General features: G+C 44.2%; 1 protein-coding gene across 3 annotated transcripts in view; it reads right to left on the bottom strand.

Annotated features, from left to right (window-relative positions):
- Positions 1–19,121, bottom strand: part of CASP7 (caspase 7) — a 30,749-nt gene that overhangs the window by 8,009 nt on the left and 3,619 nt on the right. For all 3 annotated transcript variants that reach the window (XM_068548604.1, XM_068548603.1, XM_068548602.1), the window contains one exon: positions 16,276–16,385. In XM_068548604.1, coding sequence (XP_068404705.1) covers positions 16,276–16,385 — 110 coding nt within the window. The remainder of the gene's footprint in view (positions 1–16,275; positions 16,386–19,121) is intronic.

Below are 19,121 nucleotides of genomic sequence, written 5' to 3'. Positions count from 1 at the left end.
AGTAGAATGGATAAATTGTGGACTATTCATGCAATGCAGTACTATAGACAGGCAGACCTCAGAGATATTGTGGGTTTGGTCCAGACCACTGCAATAAGCAAATAACCCAATAAAGCAAGTCAGATGATCTTTTTGGTTTCCCAGTGCACATAAAAGTTATGTTTACACCATACTGTAGTCTATTAAGTGTGTAATATGTCTAAAAAAACAATGTAGGTATATCTTTATTAAAAAATACTTCATTGCTAAAAAATGCTAACCATCATCTGACAACACAGGGTTGTCACAAGCCTTCAATTTGTAAAAAAACAAATTATCTGTGATGCACAGTGAAGTGCCTACAATAATGAGAGTGAACAAACCATGACAACACAGAGCCGCACGGATGCATCTTAGACAGGTAACGCTGAGTGGAAGAACCCATACACAAAAGGGTACATAAGTGTGTGCACTTCTCTATGTAGCTGTTATAATTTAATTAACATTGACATTAAAAGGGGAAAAAAGGAACAGCAACTTAAACAAGAAAGTAGGCCCCTTCCGATCTCCAGACACTGACTGTCCAGTTTTCTAAGAGTCAGGCACACAGGCACTGAGACTGAAATCTGCGGCATCATTGACAGGGTAGAGGACAAAAATGTCAAATGTCAGCGGGGAGCTGCATTGCTAGTCGACCGTCTGAATGTAAGCTCCATGAGAGAAGAGATTTTTTAATCTCTTTTGAAAAATTGCAGAATCCCCAACACCTAGAACAACGCCTGGCATATGAGTTGCTCAATATTTGTTATAAACTACAGACCAATAGCCCTAATAAATACAGATGCAAAAATTCTTGATGAAATATCAGCAAGCCAATCCAGCAACCTATAAATAGGGTAATACACCATGACCAAGTGTGATTGATCCCAGGAACACAAGGTTGGTTTAACATCCAAAAATCAACCAATGTAATCCATTGTATGAATAGAATAAAGGACAAAAACCACATGATCAACTCAATTGGTGCAAAAAAGCATTTGACAAAATCCAACACCCTGCTATGATAAAAATGCTCACTAAACTAGGATTACAATGGAACTAACTCAGCCTGCAAAGGGCATCTATGAAAAACCCACTGCTAATATCATACTTGATGAAATAAAATTTATATTTTAAGGTGGGACAAGAAAAAATTAAACATAAAATTCTCTGTGTTTGTTTGGGCCTCCTCCCTCCCTCCCTAATGTGCAGTTTACCTCTGCACTACATGTTAACCAGAACTCCTCAAAGACAGGAGTGCCCGCTCAACTGTAACGATCAATATTTCTTCTTTCTTCGGATGCTAGCAATGTAACTTCTTAAAATGGCATTCTTTCCCAGTTCTGTAGGGGGTCATGGTGACTTGCTGCTGGCTTTGTATGTGCTTATCTGGACCATGTAACTTTGGTGAACTTTACGTGAAATATCAGTATGTCATTTTGATGGACGATCCTATGTCTCAAAAATGAATATGACTGTGCCTTTGACTTCTAACAGGTGGAACAGTTCTCAGAGCCTTCTGAGAATATGCTTCCTGGGTTATAACCCTTGCTCTGGCTCAAATAAAATTCCCGTTTTCTTCTTGACTTGATAGTTAATTGAATTTTCATCGACATACTTAATGATGAAAGGCTGAATGCTTCCTGCTCTAAGATCAGGAACAAGTCAAATATGTCCACTCTTGCCACTTCCTACTAAATACTGTATGAGAGGTTTTAGTCAGGCAATGAAGTTAAAAACTGTCATATGAATGAATGAATCAGGTTTTATTTGCTCATTTTGCAGACATGGAAACTGAGGTCCACAGAGAGGCAGGGGGTTGTCCAAGGTCACCCAGCTAGTGATCGGCAAGGTGGGACCATCACCCAGGCCTCCTCCTTCATGTCAGCGTTCCAGAGCCTTATGCTCTTGAGTATCTGTTAGAATGATTTGTCCACCATCCCCCCAAAGCTTCATCAAAAGTTGGAAGAAGTAAAGTGAAAGTAAAAACTGAGCTTGTTCCCTGATGAATGTGGGTCCAAGGGTATTTTACTCTGAGTTTTCATTGAATGTTATCTGAGTTTCTCAGAATCTCTGAAAGGATGTGGCCTTTCCCCTTTCTCCTCCTACTTTGGTCCAGATTACAGGTTAGCTATGTTAAGTCGAAACTTCAGATTCCATATTGCTGTTTTCAACCTCAACATGACTTTATCCTCCACTTTTATAAGGCCAAATTTCTTCCGTCGTATCATTTTATTTCTAAAAGAGAAATGCCCTCAGTCTGGTCTCCTACCTTCTGAAGTCTCCCCTCTCAAAACATAGGCAGAACATTCTATGACATAAATCACAGAAAGATCCTTTTTGACCCACCTCCTAGAGAAATGGAAATAAAAACAAAAATAAACAAATGGAACCTAATGAAAATTAAAAGCTTTTGCGCAGCAAAGGAAACCATAAACAAGACGAGAAGACAACCCTCAGAATGGGAGAAAATATTTGCAAATGAAGCAACTGACAAACGATTCATCTCCAAAATTTACAAGCAGCTCATGCAGCTCAATATCAAAAAAACAAACAACCCAATCCAAAAATGGGCAGAAGACCTAAATAGACATTTCTCCAAAGAAGATATACAGATTGCCAACAAACACATGAAAGAATGCTCAACATCATTAATCATTAGAGAAATGCAAATCAAAACTACAATGAGGTATCACCTCACACCAGTCAGAATGGCCATCATCAAAAAAATCTAGAAACAATAAATGCTGGAGAGGGTGTGGAGAAAAGGGAACCCTCTTGCACTGTTGGTGGGCATGTAAATTGATACAGCCACTATGGAGAACAGTATGGAGGTTCCTTAAAAAACTAAAAATAGAACTACCACATGACCCAGCAACCCCACTACTGGGCATATACCCTGAGAAAACCATAATTCAAAAAGAGTCATGTACCACAATGTTCATTGCAGCTCTATTTACAATAGCCAGGACATGGAAGCAACCTAAGTGTCCATCGACAGATGAATGGATAAAGAAGATGTGGCATATATATACAATGGAATATTACTCAGCCATAAAAAGAAACGAAATTGAGTTATTTGTAGTGAGGTGGGTGGACCTAGAGTCTGTCATACAGAGTGAAGTAAGTCAGAAAGAGAAAAACACTCTGTCATACAGAGTGAGGTAAGTTAGAAAGATGTCGGTCTTCAACTGACATCTCTGAGGTAGGTGGAGGGGGCATAATCACACCCGTTTTGTAGGTAATAATAACAACAATTAGCGTTTGTCAGGGCTTATTATGGGCTGGGATCTTGATAAAATTCTCACCTGCATTTTCTCATTGGCTCCTGAGAGGACTTTAGCTAATTTAAGCCCACTCGAAGACCCTAACAAGAGGAGCATTACGTCTGGCAGGCTGGAGGTCAAGTTTATGCCCTTTATGAGAGAACATTTCACTTCTGTCTTCTGCAATACAGACTATTTTAAAACAAACTGTACAATGATATCCAAATTATAAACAAGCTGTGATTTTTTTAGGCTGCCATAAGCCAAACTACACCAGTGAGCATTTTTTATAAGAAAAACAGGCTCAGATATAACTTACACAAAAAAGAAAAGGACTCTGTTTCTATCAGAATAGAATTTGGAAAACTGCTTGCTTAAAAAAAAGGAACACAAAAGTGTGTATATAAAGATATACACACTTTAAAGCAAACACTTTCCATGGTTATAAAAAATACCTTAAAAAGGAATATGAAATGTGATTCTTATCCCCAGTAAATATCTCAAGGGAGATAAGGAAAATTTCCCTTTCTTATCCTTCCCCTAAACTGAATTCTCATTTTTCAAAATGAACTTAATATCTGCTTCTTCTTTCTGGATTTGAGTCAGTCCATATTAATTTTTCCTTCTAACTCAAATAGCTTTTTGTTAAACTCAGGTCTTCCCACACCAAAGATGTGTATCAGAGAGTGATTATCAACTTGATCCCATTGAGCTCATCTTCCCAAGAGGCACTGGCTTTGGGAAAACTCCATCTGTAGCTTAAGTCTGGGGAAGCAAACCCTGATGATTAGCTTAAAGCATGTAACGAGAGACAAATAAGAGGAAGAAATGATTGTCGAGAAGTCACCAGGGGAAAGGAGCCAGGAAAAAACCAGGTGGACTAAAGTCTATTGCCTATGGATAGATTCCGCAAGTAAAAGAGTCCAAGAGACTAGAGTCTACCACCTACTAGTTGTGAGGCTTTGGGGTCCCTTCTCCTGGGGATTATCTATCTCCCTTTCACCCCATTTTCCCTCTCGTGGGAGCAGTGTCATCTCTTCCACTTTGCCAGCTGCTGTTGCCAGGCTGCTGCAGAGACATGAATTAAGTACAGCCTCACATATAGGAAGGGGGCTGATTCCTGAGAGGGGCTTACGTTAGGGAGCCCCAGTAGCTGATTCCGCAGGAACACAGGGCAATCGCTTTGCTTGAGTCTTTCTTTTGTGTGTGACACCTAATACTATTTGGAAACACTTTTGGACTGACAAGTTCTCTTCCATTTTTTCCCCCTGGGGTTCCCATGTCCAGTTTTGAACCTTAATAGCAGGCCTCAATGAAAAGACCTGGTTGGCAGACCTAAGTTTATTCAGTTGCCACTCACTCCCATAATAACCAGCAGGGCAAGTATCAAGATCTAATTCGGCCTCTACTTCCTAGCTGGACTGTAAAAGGGAGGGTCTTGAATCTAAACCACACAGTATTGTTAAAATCATGAGGAAGCTCTCCCTATCCTAATGTGGGATGATTCCCAATAAGCAGTGTTAAGGGTGGAACAAAACAAAGGGGCAAAACAGTGAGAACAGTGCGCTACGTGTCAGGAAAAATTCGTTATCTTGCTTGTATTTGCATAAGCAGACTCTTGCAGGATGACATAACAGATAAATCCATGGATTCTGGGGCTGGACTGCCTGGGTTTGAAACCCTGCCCCACCACAGAGCTGAATGATCGTGGGCAAGTTACGTATTAACCTCTCTGGGCTTCAGCTTCCTCATTTGTAAAAAGGACAAAATTATAGCATCTGCCTCAGAGCTGGCAAAGAAGTTAATATTCACAAAGCACTTAGAACAGTGTGCGGCATGTAGTAAGTTGTACTGAATAAATAAACATCATTATTATTACTCATGTTATTTATTAAATAGCATCAAAAGTGGTTACCTGTGTTCTGGAGCCCAGAGCAGGACAGCAGGAAGGAGAAAGAATTTTGACCGTATATCTCTTTTTCTATCTATGAATAAGTTAACTACTCAAAAGATTAAAATAAAAATTATTATTTAATAGTTAAAAATCACTTGCTGCAAGTGGATTTCAAGACCTGTTTTGAAAATTACTTTTTGGATTTTTTGGATTCATACTTTTTTGTGCGAATTGTTGAAAGGCGTCCCTGGACACCCCATTTTTCTGTTTTCCACTGTGATTTTACCCCTCTCCCTAGCCTTCTTCCTCTATGTGTCAACAGTAACAACAATAATCAATAAAGTTCTAATAAGTACCACTTTTTGAACACTTACCGCTTTACATATATTATCTCATGTAATCTTTACAACAACTCTGTGAGACATTAACTCCATATCTCATAGAAAAAGATTACATTAGCTTGTCCAAGATCACAAAGCTAGGCAGGGGTAGTGTCCAGGTTTATTCTGAGGTCTGACACCAAGTCCCTTTTCCAGGATTTCTCTGTTAAAATTCAGATTCCCAGGCCTCGTCCTAGACCCAGGGGATCAGAGCCAGGCCTGGGTATTGTCCTGGAGACACTCATATCCTCTGAAGCCTGAGGGCCTCAGCACTAGCCTGTGTGCCCACTGCCTGGGCCCACTTGGCCCTCACCTTTCACTGCACTCTCCACTCTTGTTTCAAGCCCCTTCGTCACTTCCAGAGCCCATGGAAGCAGAGGTCCCTGCGGGCTAGTCCCTCTTCCTCCCGGGCAGGGTACAGAGTACCAGCTCGTCCCGCCCTGTCAAACACCGCTCTCTATATAGCTGCAGCCTTTGGGCCCCTTAGCTCTTGGCTAGAAAGTCAAATGAGATATGCCTCGGGGAGTACAGCCTGTGGAAGGCGGCCCTGGGCAGCAGCGTGGTTATATTTAGGGTCATGTGTGGGATTTATGGCTCTCCACGAAACCCGCAAGGTCTCCCAGAGGTGACAGCCGAGCTGAACGTTAAACCGAAATTAACAGCACAACCAAAACGCTTCCAGGAAATGTCACGTTGCAAGCAATGCCATCCTTATTCTCCCTTGTTTGCACAATGTTTGGGTGAGTCCCCAGCACCGCCTTGGTGGCCCTGTAACTCACTATCAGCACAGTCAGGGGAGGTGAGCTCTGTGACCGAAGTGCTAGCAGCTCATAAAGAGTTACTGTTTGTTTGGAGATCAATGGTCAGAGCCAAGCAGATCATCAGATAAACAACTGCTGTTGGACAGAAGCAAGGCCCTCAAGGGCTCCAAAGAGATGGTGCTCATTAATCAGCCAACTACAGAGAGATGGCAGTGGTCTGATCCACAGCTCAGCACCGCAGGTTCTCCAGGGGTGGGCGCTGGGGTGGGAATGAACAGGGTGATAAGAAGCTTTCAAGGATCCAGATTAGAAACTTCTTCAGCTGGCGATCCTCCCCCAAAGACAAGATTTTCTAAAAGTGGCTGTTCTTGTCATCCTGGGTTCATTTGGCCTTTTCTGCAGAAGACGCTAGCACACGTGAGAACTGCCGTTACACAGACCCCAACAGGTGGGCACCCGCACTTCGTTCAAGTTCGGATCAGTGGAAACCAGCCTTTCTCCTGAATCTGACAAACGGTACAGATGGTGGAGGAACCACGTAAGATAGTCCCTAAGTCACCAGGAACAAGTATCACTGATATATTTTTAAAATTTATTTTATTGAAGTATAGTTGATTTACAATGTTGTGTTAATTTCTGCTGTACAGCAAAGTGATTCAGTTACACGTATATATATACATTCTTTTTCATATTCTTTTCCATTATGGTTTCATCAAAGGATATTGAATACAGTTCCCTGTGCTATACAGTAGGACCTTGTTGTTTCATTAATATTTTTTAATAGGGTTTTATGCTTTACAAAGTATGTTAATAACCATTACCCCCATTTGTTCTGCAAAGTACAAACGAGAGGTATGGGAAGATGTAACAAATAAAGGCTGGCCAGGGTATTTTTAAAGCCAGATTCTATCACTTCCCATTGTACCCTCGCCAGGACCCATTTTGTTCCCTCCCTTTGCTAATTTTGTGCTGATAAACTCAGTCTTTAACTTGACTTTTTTACATTCTGAACACATTGGCCAAGATTACTACACTGAGGAGAAACACAGGATTCTGGTTTTGGAACCTGCTGTTAAGTGCAAGGCTATGATAAACCAGACCAGTGAATTAAAAGGTCCAAATCCTCTTAAAAGCTCATGTGTTATATACAATTGGCTGCAGATTTTAAAACAACAAATCTGGCCACGAAATCACCGTGCTTGGTTAGGGCTGGACAAGCAAGGTCACAACAACTACAAAAGCCTGGTAGAAAGACTGACTTAGGAAGTGCATTCAAGTGTGCACTCAAATACAATGAGCAGTTAATTTACACAAGCAGGTTGGCTAACTATGGCGCTTCCTAACCATCCTTCATGTTTGCTGGTGTTGTATTTCCTCGCTCATATGCGCAAGGACCACTATCTTCATTTCCCAGATATGTTTTGGTAAGCTCAAATCTCTGCTAGGAACACAGATAATACCAGTATTGATTATCAGGAAGGACCGAGATTATCCTAACTTCTCAGGTCGAGAGCCATTTTTTGGAACCTCAGATTTCGCAGTCATTTCAGCAAAATCAAGAGGCAAAGAATTACCACCAAGCTCTGATAGTTATTTATATAGAAAGACTTCCTTGAACAGTCTACAGTAACACATACCAGAAAACATTATAAGATAAAAATACTGTACCTACTATACAAAGAAGTGAAAAGCCTCAGAGAGTGCACGAAAAATTTTTACAATCCACTCTGGGTACAAGTATAATTTTCCCCATCACCAGAGTGAATAAATACAGGTTTTATCTTCTTACAGATCCCCCAGGCTGCTCGAAACGTGAATTACACCTTTCTATATTTGGAAGGGAATATAAGCAGGCAAACTGGCTCCTATTTATTTTCTAAAGTGTCTCCATGAATAGGATTCCCAGTAGCTCTGTCTGTTTGCAGACATTCATCAGCATGAAAGTAAACACACCACCAGGCACACATTTCCCCAGGGCTGCTTCATTCGGAACTAGAGCTCTGGTTTTTGTAGCTGCTTTGTCTAAATATTTTTGGGATGATTCATTCATGGTTTCAGGATTTCAGTAGAGGGCATTCCCAGCAGTCCTGACATACCAAGGCACAGAACAAGACCGAGAGGAAGGGACAGAGTGAAGGTGGTACCTCATGTCTCCATCTGAAAGCAACCCCCTCTGCATCAGAACTAGGCTTCGCCCTGCGATGACCGGCAGCGAGTTTCCTTCTTCCCTGAAATAATAAAAACTCAACATGCTCGGAGCACAGCAGGGGCAGAAGATTGGCACAGTCCGCCCGGCCCTGAAGGCCTGTGACTGAATCAGCAGTGAACTGCACGCTGGAGTTTTCCACAGGACCATTCACACTGGGGCTGGGAAAGTCACACTGGCCTCCCCCTTCTCTGCTGACCGGCAGAAATGCCCAGGCTCCACGTGGCTGCATCCTCCCCACTCCAGGACAGCTCCCTAGAGAAAAAGCGACTTCCTAGGAACTTGGGGTCCCATGGAAAAAAACCCACATTTCCACAAAGATGCAGCCAGTAGCACCATCTCTGAGAGGGAAAAACTGGAAACAATGGGGAAGTGGCTAAGCAGGGGACAGAGTATCAGGAGAATAAAATACTACACAGCTATTTAAAGTGATGAGCACGCAGATGTGGGCAACCCACCGAAGTGCCAAATCTACAAAAGGTGGCAAAACAGCACACATAGGAAGTGCAAAGTATGTAAAGTTATATGTGAGTGAGCAAAAATAGGAAGTGAGTTTGTGCTGAATCAGAGAGTTCAAATTCATTAGGTTATTTTTTTTCCTTTTAAAGGTCCTCAAGGTAGTAATATAAGAATAAAATAAAAGACCATAGAGGCATACCAAAAACTTTAATTTTCAAGTGAGGCATATAAACATTTTTCAAGGGTCTTGGATAAAGCGAATGACTCAGGAGTTACCACCACTTTCCCATTTCACCCCTCCAAATGCAGTGAGGAAGAGGTGGATGCGTAAAAACCAAAATTATTAAGCAATGCTTTTCTCAATTTCCTGGTTCAAGGTCACAGTCAATGAAAGGTGTGGAGCTGACGAAGGGGAGTTATAACACCTGCACTCCTGGGAAACCTCCTAATCAGTTGCTATTCCTCAGGTTTGTGAAGGAGAAAAAACTGGCTCCGTACATTCTTCTCTGAAACTCAATTTGCAAAAGTACACTTACACTGGGAAACAAAGTCAGTTTAAAATAGGCTAAGGAGAAGAATTATCGGCCTCCATGTTTCCAACTTCCCCCTTAGAAAAAGAACAGAGACCTCTGGCAATAAAAATTGACAAATGACTCAAAGAAAAAAGTCATTCGGGGGAAATAAAGGACTGAATTCTCTTTAAATAGCCTAGAATGAAGTGGGAGACACAGTGGTGCCTGTACTGTGGCTGCAAGCTCCAGAACTGCGAACAGCTCACACACTTCAGTCTTGATTCTTACACAACCATTTCGTCTGTCTTCTTCACTTTCAGCTGAGCGGTATACAAACTCACCCTATCAGACGCAGGCCAGACAGAAAGCCCCAAGCACCAGCAAGCTTGGGCTTTGAACGTGCAAGGCCATAATGCACATTTCTTATTTGTGATTATGAGCTCCCTTGAGAAGCAACGGGGCTTATTTTCATAGTACTCTTCTATTACTGGACTTAATTCTACACTAACGGTGTTTTAAAAGTTCTATCACTATGGAAACCTGACATTTACCTCCCTTCCTCACTTTTTCTGTTAATTTTAGAGCTTATTTTTTCCCCTCTAGAAGAGCAATAATCTAAAATAACTAGAGGTATTCTACACACGTAGAAGTCATGGCTTCAAAGATTTAGACCCCGTGACCATGGTTCAGAGGTGTGGCTCGCTGCTCCTGAAATGGGCACGTGGCCCTCTTTATCAGAAACCCCGTCGCTAGCCCTGTTGAAATGCTGTCTGTATACCATCTCTCGGCTGAAGTGAAGCAGAAAGGGAGCAGTTTCAATGAAGAATTAAACTTGCTGACCCACTTGGGTGGAAGAAAAAAACCACCCCGCTGGTGGATTAATATGGTTGAATAGCTAGATGCCACTGCACCTGTGGGTGGCACTTGGTTGAATAGCTAGAGGCCACTGCACTTGTGGGTGGCACTTGATGTAAGGGGCAGGGGGAAAATGGACCCCAAATTAGACCTGGGTCTTGGTCCTGTTGGGTGACTACGGATAGAGGACTTTACCTCTCTGGCCTTCACTTTCTTTGATCGTTACACAGAAGGGGAACTGGATAAATTACCTTCCAAGGAGTCTTCCGGTTTGAAATTATGATTCTATGATTTCTCCCTTATCAGATAATTTAATTCTCACAAACAACCCAGTGGATAGGTATTCATATCCCTATCATGCAAATGAGGGAACTGAGGCTCAAAAAGGTCAAAACACCTGCTCTAGTTGTTCAACTAAAGAGTGGGACTCAGCGCCAGGATCTGAACCTAGGTTGTCCAACTCCACACCAGCACTGCTGTCATTTTAGGCGGTATCATGACTACTTCAAATATAGCATTAAATCTTTATTACTCTTTATATAAAAAGTTGGGAGACAGGCATCCAGTATTCTGGAGTCTGAATCTGAAGGCTTCCTTTACTGAAAAGTAAACTGCCTGGGTATGTTTTAACGTTCTTTTTCTCTTTAGGGGGCTCAGACCTGGCCTCTGCTTTTGCTTAATTAGGGACATAGTCCTTGGGATGAGCTGAGGTCTGCTTTCTTTGCTCTCTTCTCCAATTCCAAAGCATTGCTTCTTCTGAAACACTTCCCCTACCCGCCTCCAAATGAACAGGCAGGCCACCTGGGTCTTTCTTATAATTACACAAATAACACTTTTTTAAAAAAAAAATAGGGACCTGTTTACATATAACACAATTGGTGGAGCAACTCAAGTTGCAGCCCAGGAGAAAGAAGAATTACAACCAAGTGGCATTTATGAAACACGCTCCAGGAGGACAAAGGTCAGAACACAAAGATGATACACAGGAGAAAGCTCATGGGATCTGAGCCTGTGCTTCAAAAGTAGGGAGCTTATCAAGCTTTGAAAACAAGCCTTTTCTCCTGTCCTCTTCACCGGGGAACTGGAAGGATAAATACACCACCACCCCCCCACCCCCACGGCAGGGACACCAGAGGCTCCACCAAGGCCCTGGGGAAATTTGAGAGCATGTGCAATCTGTTTGCTACTTTGTTTTTTATTTCCTTTAACAGTGACCTTGAGCAGAACTCAGGAAGGAGCCTCTGATTTCACAGCTGAAGTGTTCCTGGAAGGGGGACATCTTCCAGGCTACTGGGCAGGGCTTGGTCTTACATGTGCAATGGCTCTCAGTGGTGCCACCAGGATCAAACTCAGCCTGTCCAAGGGCTCTACCCACTTTCCCAGACCTGTGCCATGGGGCCTGGCCATCATTCCCACCGTGGCTCTGGCCCCGGCAGGCAGGCTCTTCTAGTGCCCTGATAACCCCACTGCCTTTTCTCTGACAAGTCCCAACTCCTCCAGGCCCGCCCTCATCCTTCCTTCTCCCAGCCTCCCACAGCTCCCAATACTCTACAATTCTGCAATCAGTTACTTCCTGTTGTTAGCTATTTTCTATACCCGTGCCTAGATATTCACTAAGAACTTGAGTTTCTATCCAGGGCAGGGACCACATCGTTGACTTGCATGACAGGTAACCCGGGCCAAGATCTAGGGTTACCTTTACATCAGGAGGGATCCCTCTTCAAGATCGCAGATGACAGGACGCCTTGTTCATCAACTACGGCTCATAATGAACACAGACTGTGCACACACAGTTGGCCCTTCGTATCCGAGGAGGTTGGTTCCAGGACCCCTGAGGATACCAAAATCCTCGGATGCTCAAGTCCCGTATTTCAAATGGAGTAGTATTTGCATATAACATATGCACATCCTCCCTTATACCTTAAATTATCTCTAGTTTACTTATAATCCCTAAAACAATGTAAATACTATGTAAATAGTTGCTGGCACTCAGCAAATTCAAGTTTTGCTTTTTGGAACTTTCTGGAATTTCCACTCCCAATATTTTTGATCCACAGTTGGTTAGATTCACGGATGCGGATCAGAGGGCAGACAGTACTTATTTCTTCTAAGTCATTATTTTTTAAGTCCAAGTACTTCACTAATGTAAAATTTACATTCTAAATATTTTTCCTTTGTGGTTTTCTGTGTTTTTTCAAATGTTCTCCAATAATCAGATAAGTAGAAGATATTTCAATAAATTTTTTTTTTTTTTTTTTAAGAAAAGTGAATTAAGGAACTGCCTGGTTTATTCAGGGCCCAGCAAAATGGAAATAAAATGATGTTGTCATGCCATCTAGTGGCACTGACACAAAACAGCCAAGACAAGTGTGAGGGCTTGGGACCACCTGAGTCCCGCCCAGGCTTTTGGGGGAAAAAGAGGCGTCTTTTCGTTTCCCAGAATCCTTGAGGTTTCCAGAGGAGGGTGAGGGTCCTCGACTAGAGACGGATGGGGGTGCCACTGGCCCCTCCACTGCCTTACCTCCCTGCAATTCTGACGCTTAGAGAAGGGAACTGGGGATGGGACGGGAGGGGGAAGGTGCCTGCCGTCAGCTGCAGGGAGCAGCCATTGATGTTCCCCCAGGCTGCACCCACACCTCCGAAGTGTGGGAAGCCAAGTTCCCCACGCGCCACAGCGGGGGCCATGGGCGGGGCTACTGCACACCTGCCAGATTTGCAGGAAACAACCAGCATCTAGTGCTGTGTTCGGGTCGCCCCAGTGAGTCACAGGTAACAATCCCAGTTAGAATCCTTAAGGCACAGAGGGTAAGTGCGGGGTGTCCATGGGTCAGGTGTGATAAGGGACACTCCCTCTTTGCTTCAGATCACCCTGTTTTAATCACACTTAGAGTCTCACCCCATCATATACAAGGTCCCTGACGCCAGCCAAGTTTCTCAAGAGGCACAGTCAGGGGAACACTGAGAGGCAGCGAATGCTGGTGCAGTTCTGTCACTGTGACACTAGAAATATACACGGCTTTACCTCTTTGCTGAGCAAGGGGGCTCAGTGGGCACGAGCCGCCTTCAACTATTCCCAGGGGTGCAGGTGCCACTTGCCTCTTCGTCCCTCCCTTCTTCGGCCCTCTCTTTCCACGTGGTCAAAGTCTGGTGGCTTCTACCTCCCAGGCACCTCTGGAAGCCCCGGTCCCGCTCCATCTACACAATCCACTCTGGCCTGGGGAGCAGCAATGGCCTCCTAACTCACGTCCCCTCGCCACAAACCCCTCCTCAGGGCACTCCCCTCCATGCTGCAGCTCGAGTGGTCTTGTGGGTTTCCGTAGGTGTAATCGATCAAGTCACTCTACAGCTAAAACCCTTTAGTGACTTCGCCGTCCTTAGGATTGATTCCCAATCCTTTACGTGACCTGCAGACAAGTCCTGCTAAAATCTGGCTTAACTGGCTCCATGTCTGCCTTCCCCGCCAGAATGTGAGTGCGGCAAGGGCCACGTTGACCTCGCTGTTCTTGCTCCTGGCTGCAGCGCCAGGGCCACACACAGGATCAGGTACACAAAGGCGGCAACAGCGACTGGTGGTGGAGAGCTTGGTTTTGAGAGGCAGGTGAATACAGGTTCAAATCCTGGTTCTGCCACTAATCAACCATGGGATTTGGTGCAAGGGACTTGAGTTCTCTCTGTCACACCGCAAGTATTTAATGAATAAGTGAAATAATGGATGTGACCAAAAATGGCATCTCAAGTGATTAATTTTAAAGCCAATGATACTTTACTAGATGAAAGGACCTTCTATCCTGCTGAAGTTAAAAAAAAAAAAAAAAAAAAAAAGGAAGGAAAAATCTAAATTTTACGGGTATGTCGCAAATCCTGATTGAATTTTATTTGCATTGATTGCCTATTTGGTAGACGGTCCGTGTACAACCTAACACATGGGTACGAGTCAGATGCCTAGAGAAGGCAAAGAAAATAAACAACTAACGTTTCACAACCTAGATGAATAAGGCATTAAATTGACATTTATTGTAGTTCAAATACATTTAATAATTCAACAATCGTGTCTTGCAATTCATACAACTAAAATAAGCAGTTCATAAAATGGAATTTAATTTAAATATTTTGCAAGTATTTAAATATTCACTGTTTATTTTCATAATATGTAGCTTGACATCAATATCAGCCACACTATAAAAAAAGGTATAGTGGACCAGAATACAGAAGATTACCCAGGCTTATTTACCTTCCCAAAGAAGTTAAGGGGGTAAATAAAAACCCACATCACAGACCACACCTATTTTTGCAAAATGATGGGTCTTTAAGGCAGTGGTCTCCAACCAGGGTACTCAAGAGATTTTCCAAGGGGTGCAGACAAGACAGTTTTAAGTGAATGAATTGCCAGATCCTCAATTTCCATTTGTATTTTTCCTAAAACTGGTCTGCCTGAATATGATACCATCTCCCCTTTCCCAGTTTCCCATCTCCCACTAGAGAGGAGAAGGGTGGACTTCTCACCCTCCCTGAAATCTTAGATCACATAGAAACTGCCGCATCAGCTAACTAAGACTTATGAAATGGCTGTTATATGATTCCTGTTTCTCTTTCACTTAGAGGCAACCTGCTTAACCTGAATACTCAGAGAGATGGGAAAACTGAAATATTACTACATCCTCTGCAACTATTTTGAGGGGGTGTGTAGTTTTACATTATTTGGGGGGTATGTGAGCAAAAACATTTGAAGGCCACTGCTCTAAAGGGTTTGCACTGGGGAGTGGTTTAGCCTGGACCACTTGAACTCGTGGCTTTGAAAAGTTTTCAGTAATTGGAGCTGTATTTTCTGGTCATCTCGTCAGATATCTTTGACCCTCAATGGCAACCAGTGCCAACGGAACTTGGATCCAGGGTGCCGAGGCCTTCCCACTTCTCCGAGTCATGTCTGGGATGATATGACCAAAGGATCTCTGTGGGATGTTGCAGGGAGCCAGAATGCCCCTCATCACCAGCTCTTACCCTCCCGAACACTTGTGCTTGGGAGCACTCCCTAACCTCACCCTTTATGCCCCTCGCTGTCCCTCCGCCGTGGGGCTTGGTTTAGGAGCTACGGAGAAGTCTGATGCTCTGACGCACAGACCACTCCTGCCTCTTTGCCAGGGAATACCACTCACTGCCCCTCCATGACCAAGGTTAAGGAGGGGAGGGAAGGGGCTCCTCCACGTCCCTGCAGCCCTACTTATAAATAGAAAGCACGGCAGAGCTGTTAAGGGAGTGGTGCTGGTACCGTTTGGGTTCTAATCTCAGCTCTACCGTTTATTAACTGCCACCAGAAAGGCAGGCTACTAACCCTCTTAATGCCTCAGTTTAGCTACCTGTTAAATGATGGTAAGAGTAGAACCATCTCCTGGGATTGTGAGGGCTACATGCAACACTGAGCTGGCATACAGAAGCTTAACAAATGAAGCTGTTATGATTGTTATTAAATGTAAAGTTTAGAACTTCAAAAGTGAACTCCAAAAAGGAAAAGGTAGGAATCAGCAGAGTGCCACCCTACCACTTCCCATGCCATGGCCCTCAGTTCTGCCTTTCAGCCAAGCCTGGTCCCACTGGCGGCAGCAGCCCACGCTCTGCCCCGAAGGAGGCTAGCGGCAAATCACCTCTGACGGGGACAGCCCCTCACTCCTGGGCAGCTGCCACCGCGGCAAGAGACCCCCAGAGCCTGGCTCCCCCATACCTGGGCTTGCCCTGGGGACAGGGGAGTGCACAGGGGGACCCCAGTGTTGTCACACACAGCTGGCAGGATTCTGTGCAAATCTCCCACGCACAGCATAGACCTCCTTCCCTGAAGGCCCGCTGCCGCATGGGTGGGTGGAGCGGGCAGAGGCGTGGTAGGCTGAAGTGGCCCAGTGTCCCTCTTTAACTCAGCAAGGAAGGAAACTTACCTGAAGAGTGATGGGACAAAAGAGGACCGGTCTGGCTTCGCATCAACTGTGTCATTGCTTGCTGAGTCCCCAGCCCCCTGCTCCACAATATGCTCTTGACTGTCTGCCATCTGGAAGGAAAAAAACCAACCAGAAAATTGGTACCCAGTGGCATCACTGGCCTCATGACATTTTTAAATAACACTCATTCAGTGACACAGCTTTTAATTAAGCCTGGAGATGACCAGTACTGCATATTTGGGCTCCAGGGCTGCTGCACCAACAACTCATTCAGATGCTCGAGTGCCAGCTCCATTTCAGGCCTCATTCCAGAGACTGGATACACAGTGGCAAAGAAAGCAAAGTCCTTGCCCCTCTGGGAGCTTCTGATCCAGCATTCACGATTTTCTTAAATGTTCACTGCTTATGAGAAGCTGTGGAAGGTTCGTCGAAGTCTGTAACAACAAGAAACTCCCCCTAAATACCTGACAGGTTATAAGATGCTCATCCTTTGCCCGACATCACTCAAACCCAGTTAAAAAACAGCAGCGACCTGGAGTATAAAGTTCTCTTTCTGTCTCAGATGGTTTTACATGGTTCTACCAGAGTAGATTTCCATCAAACTATTTTCCTGCTCAAGAATCTTCATGAGATCCCTACAATCTAAAAGTTCAAACCTCAAACTGAACTCCTTGGATCTTAAGGGTCTTCATTATCTAGTACTGGAGTCGATGACAAACTATGGCCCACCACCTGTTTTTTTGTTTGTTTGGTTTTTCTTTGAATTTTATTTGTTCTTCCTTTTTCTAATTTTATAAGGTTGAAGCTGAATTTACTGATTTGTGACCTTACTTCTTTCCTACATACAGGTGTTCAGTGCTAAAAATTTCACTCTAAATACTCACCACCTGTTTTGGTAAATAAAGTTGGAACATAGCCACGCCCATTCATTTACATGCTGTCTGTGGCTACTTTCCCACCACAACCAGAGTTAATTGTGACAGAGATCATGTGGCCTAAAAAGCCTAAAATATTTACTACCTGGCCTTTTACAAAAAAGGTTTGCCAACCCCTGATCTAGGATTAACTGCCAGCCAGTCGGATCCCCTACTCACCTTCTACTTCCCTTACTTTAAGTAGTAAAAATAGCAATAATAAGAATAGAAACTCACACTTATTATTTGCTGTGCTAATTGTTTCATAAGCATTATCTTATTTAACACTCCCCCAAATGCTGTTAGATCAGCCCTATGATCACTGCCTTTTGACAGATGAGAAAGCTGCAGTTAGAAAAGGTTAGTAACTAGTCCCAGGCTAAGTAACTAGTAAACTAGACTTGGATCTGAAGCCGGCAAACAAGCACTCAGAACCCACCCCTCACCACCACACCATTCGGCCTCCCAGCCTCCTGGCATCCTTGGGCCTGCTATGCTCATTTCAGGCTCCATCAGGGCTTCTGGTTCTCCCTTTCTGGTAGTCACCACCCAAATGTTTGCTGGACAGGCCATCTTTGCCCAGCTGGCTAGTTCTCAACCTTCAGAATTCAGTTTAATGGCACCTTTGCAGGAGGTCCTCCTGGATTACACCTACCTCACCAACTCCCTCCCTTCCCCCAGTCCCTCTACAGCCCTTCTATTTATCCTGTTTACTTGCACTCTACTTATTGCTTGGTTCAAACATGGCAATGTAAGTTCATCATGGCAGAGGCCCCTGGCACACAAAAAGTATTTGCTAGATCGGGCTTCCCTGGTGGTGCAGTGGTTAAGAATCTGCAGGCCAATGCAGGGGACAGGGGTTCGAGCCCTGGTCCGGGAAGATCCCACATGCCATGGAGCAACTATGCCTGTGCGCCACAACTACTGAGCCTGCGCTCTAGAACCCGCAAGCCACAACTACTGAGCCCGCGTGCCACACCTATTGAAGCCCGCGCGCCTAGAGCCCGTGCTCCGCAACAAGAGAAGCCACCGCAATGAGAAGCCCGTGCGCTGCAACGAAGAGTAGCCCCCGCTCGCCGCAACTAGAGAAAGCCTGTGCACAGCAACGAAGACCCAACTCAGCCAAAAGTAAAAATAAATAAATTTATTAAAAAAAAATCATTTGCTAGATAAATATTAATTGAATGGGAAGCTGGAAGAAATCAACGCCCTGAGGGAAGAGAATTAGCTAAGTGACACAGCTGGTCAGAAGCAGAGCCTTGAGTTGTTTCTCCTAAACCAAGTCCTGTGTCCTTTCCCGTAAAGGGACTGGCCTTCAGTAACAAAGGGAAACCTCTCCAGACTCTAATTCCTGCCGATCTCTATCTCTGAGCAATCGCACAGTGGGCCAGGTTGGCAGCTGCAGGTCTGTGTTCCCGTCAGGCTCACCCAGGGATGTTTTCACACCGCTGGAAAACAAGATGGCATCTATCTCACAGAATACCCGTGCCCCAGAGCACAAGCAATGACTTTTGGAGGTGGGCAGAAGGAATCCAACTGGGGGGAGGTATCCAAGATGGCAAAACGCCAACCTTGTGTCCTTGAGTCCCGAGAGGCATTATCATGTCACCTTGCAGCTTATTTAGGGGTGAGCTGGGCAGTGAGGAGAGAAGTGAGAGGAAGGGCGAATCCTGCAGCCGGATCTTTACAAAGACAATGAGAAGTCCGATGGCTATCTTGTTCCTCAACACATCGTGAACCCCCCATCATAGCCACCAACCTGTTTCCAGTTGTGAGGCAGTAAGATTTTTCTGATTAGGACCCAAAATGCTTCTTGAAAACAGAGATAACTCATCCCCAGAGGAGATGAGCGTTAAGTCCACGCGTGCAGAAAACACTCAGTCATTTTTATTTCATTTCCTTTATACAGACTTAGTTACTTTTCACTGCGGA

This window comes from Eschrichtius robustus, chromosome 7 (genome assembly GCF_028021215.1).
Source record: "Eschrichtius robustus isolate mEscRob2 chromosome 7, mEscRob2.pri, whole genome shotgun sequence".
Taxonomy (NCBI): Eukaryota; Metazoa; Chordata; class Mammalia; order Artiodactyla; family Eschrichtiidae; genus Eschrichtius; species Eschrichtius robustus.
The sequence above is the reverse complement of the archived record's forward strand: the minus strand, read 5'-3'. Positions and strand labels throughout refer to the sequence as shown.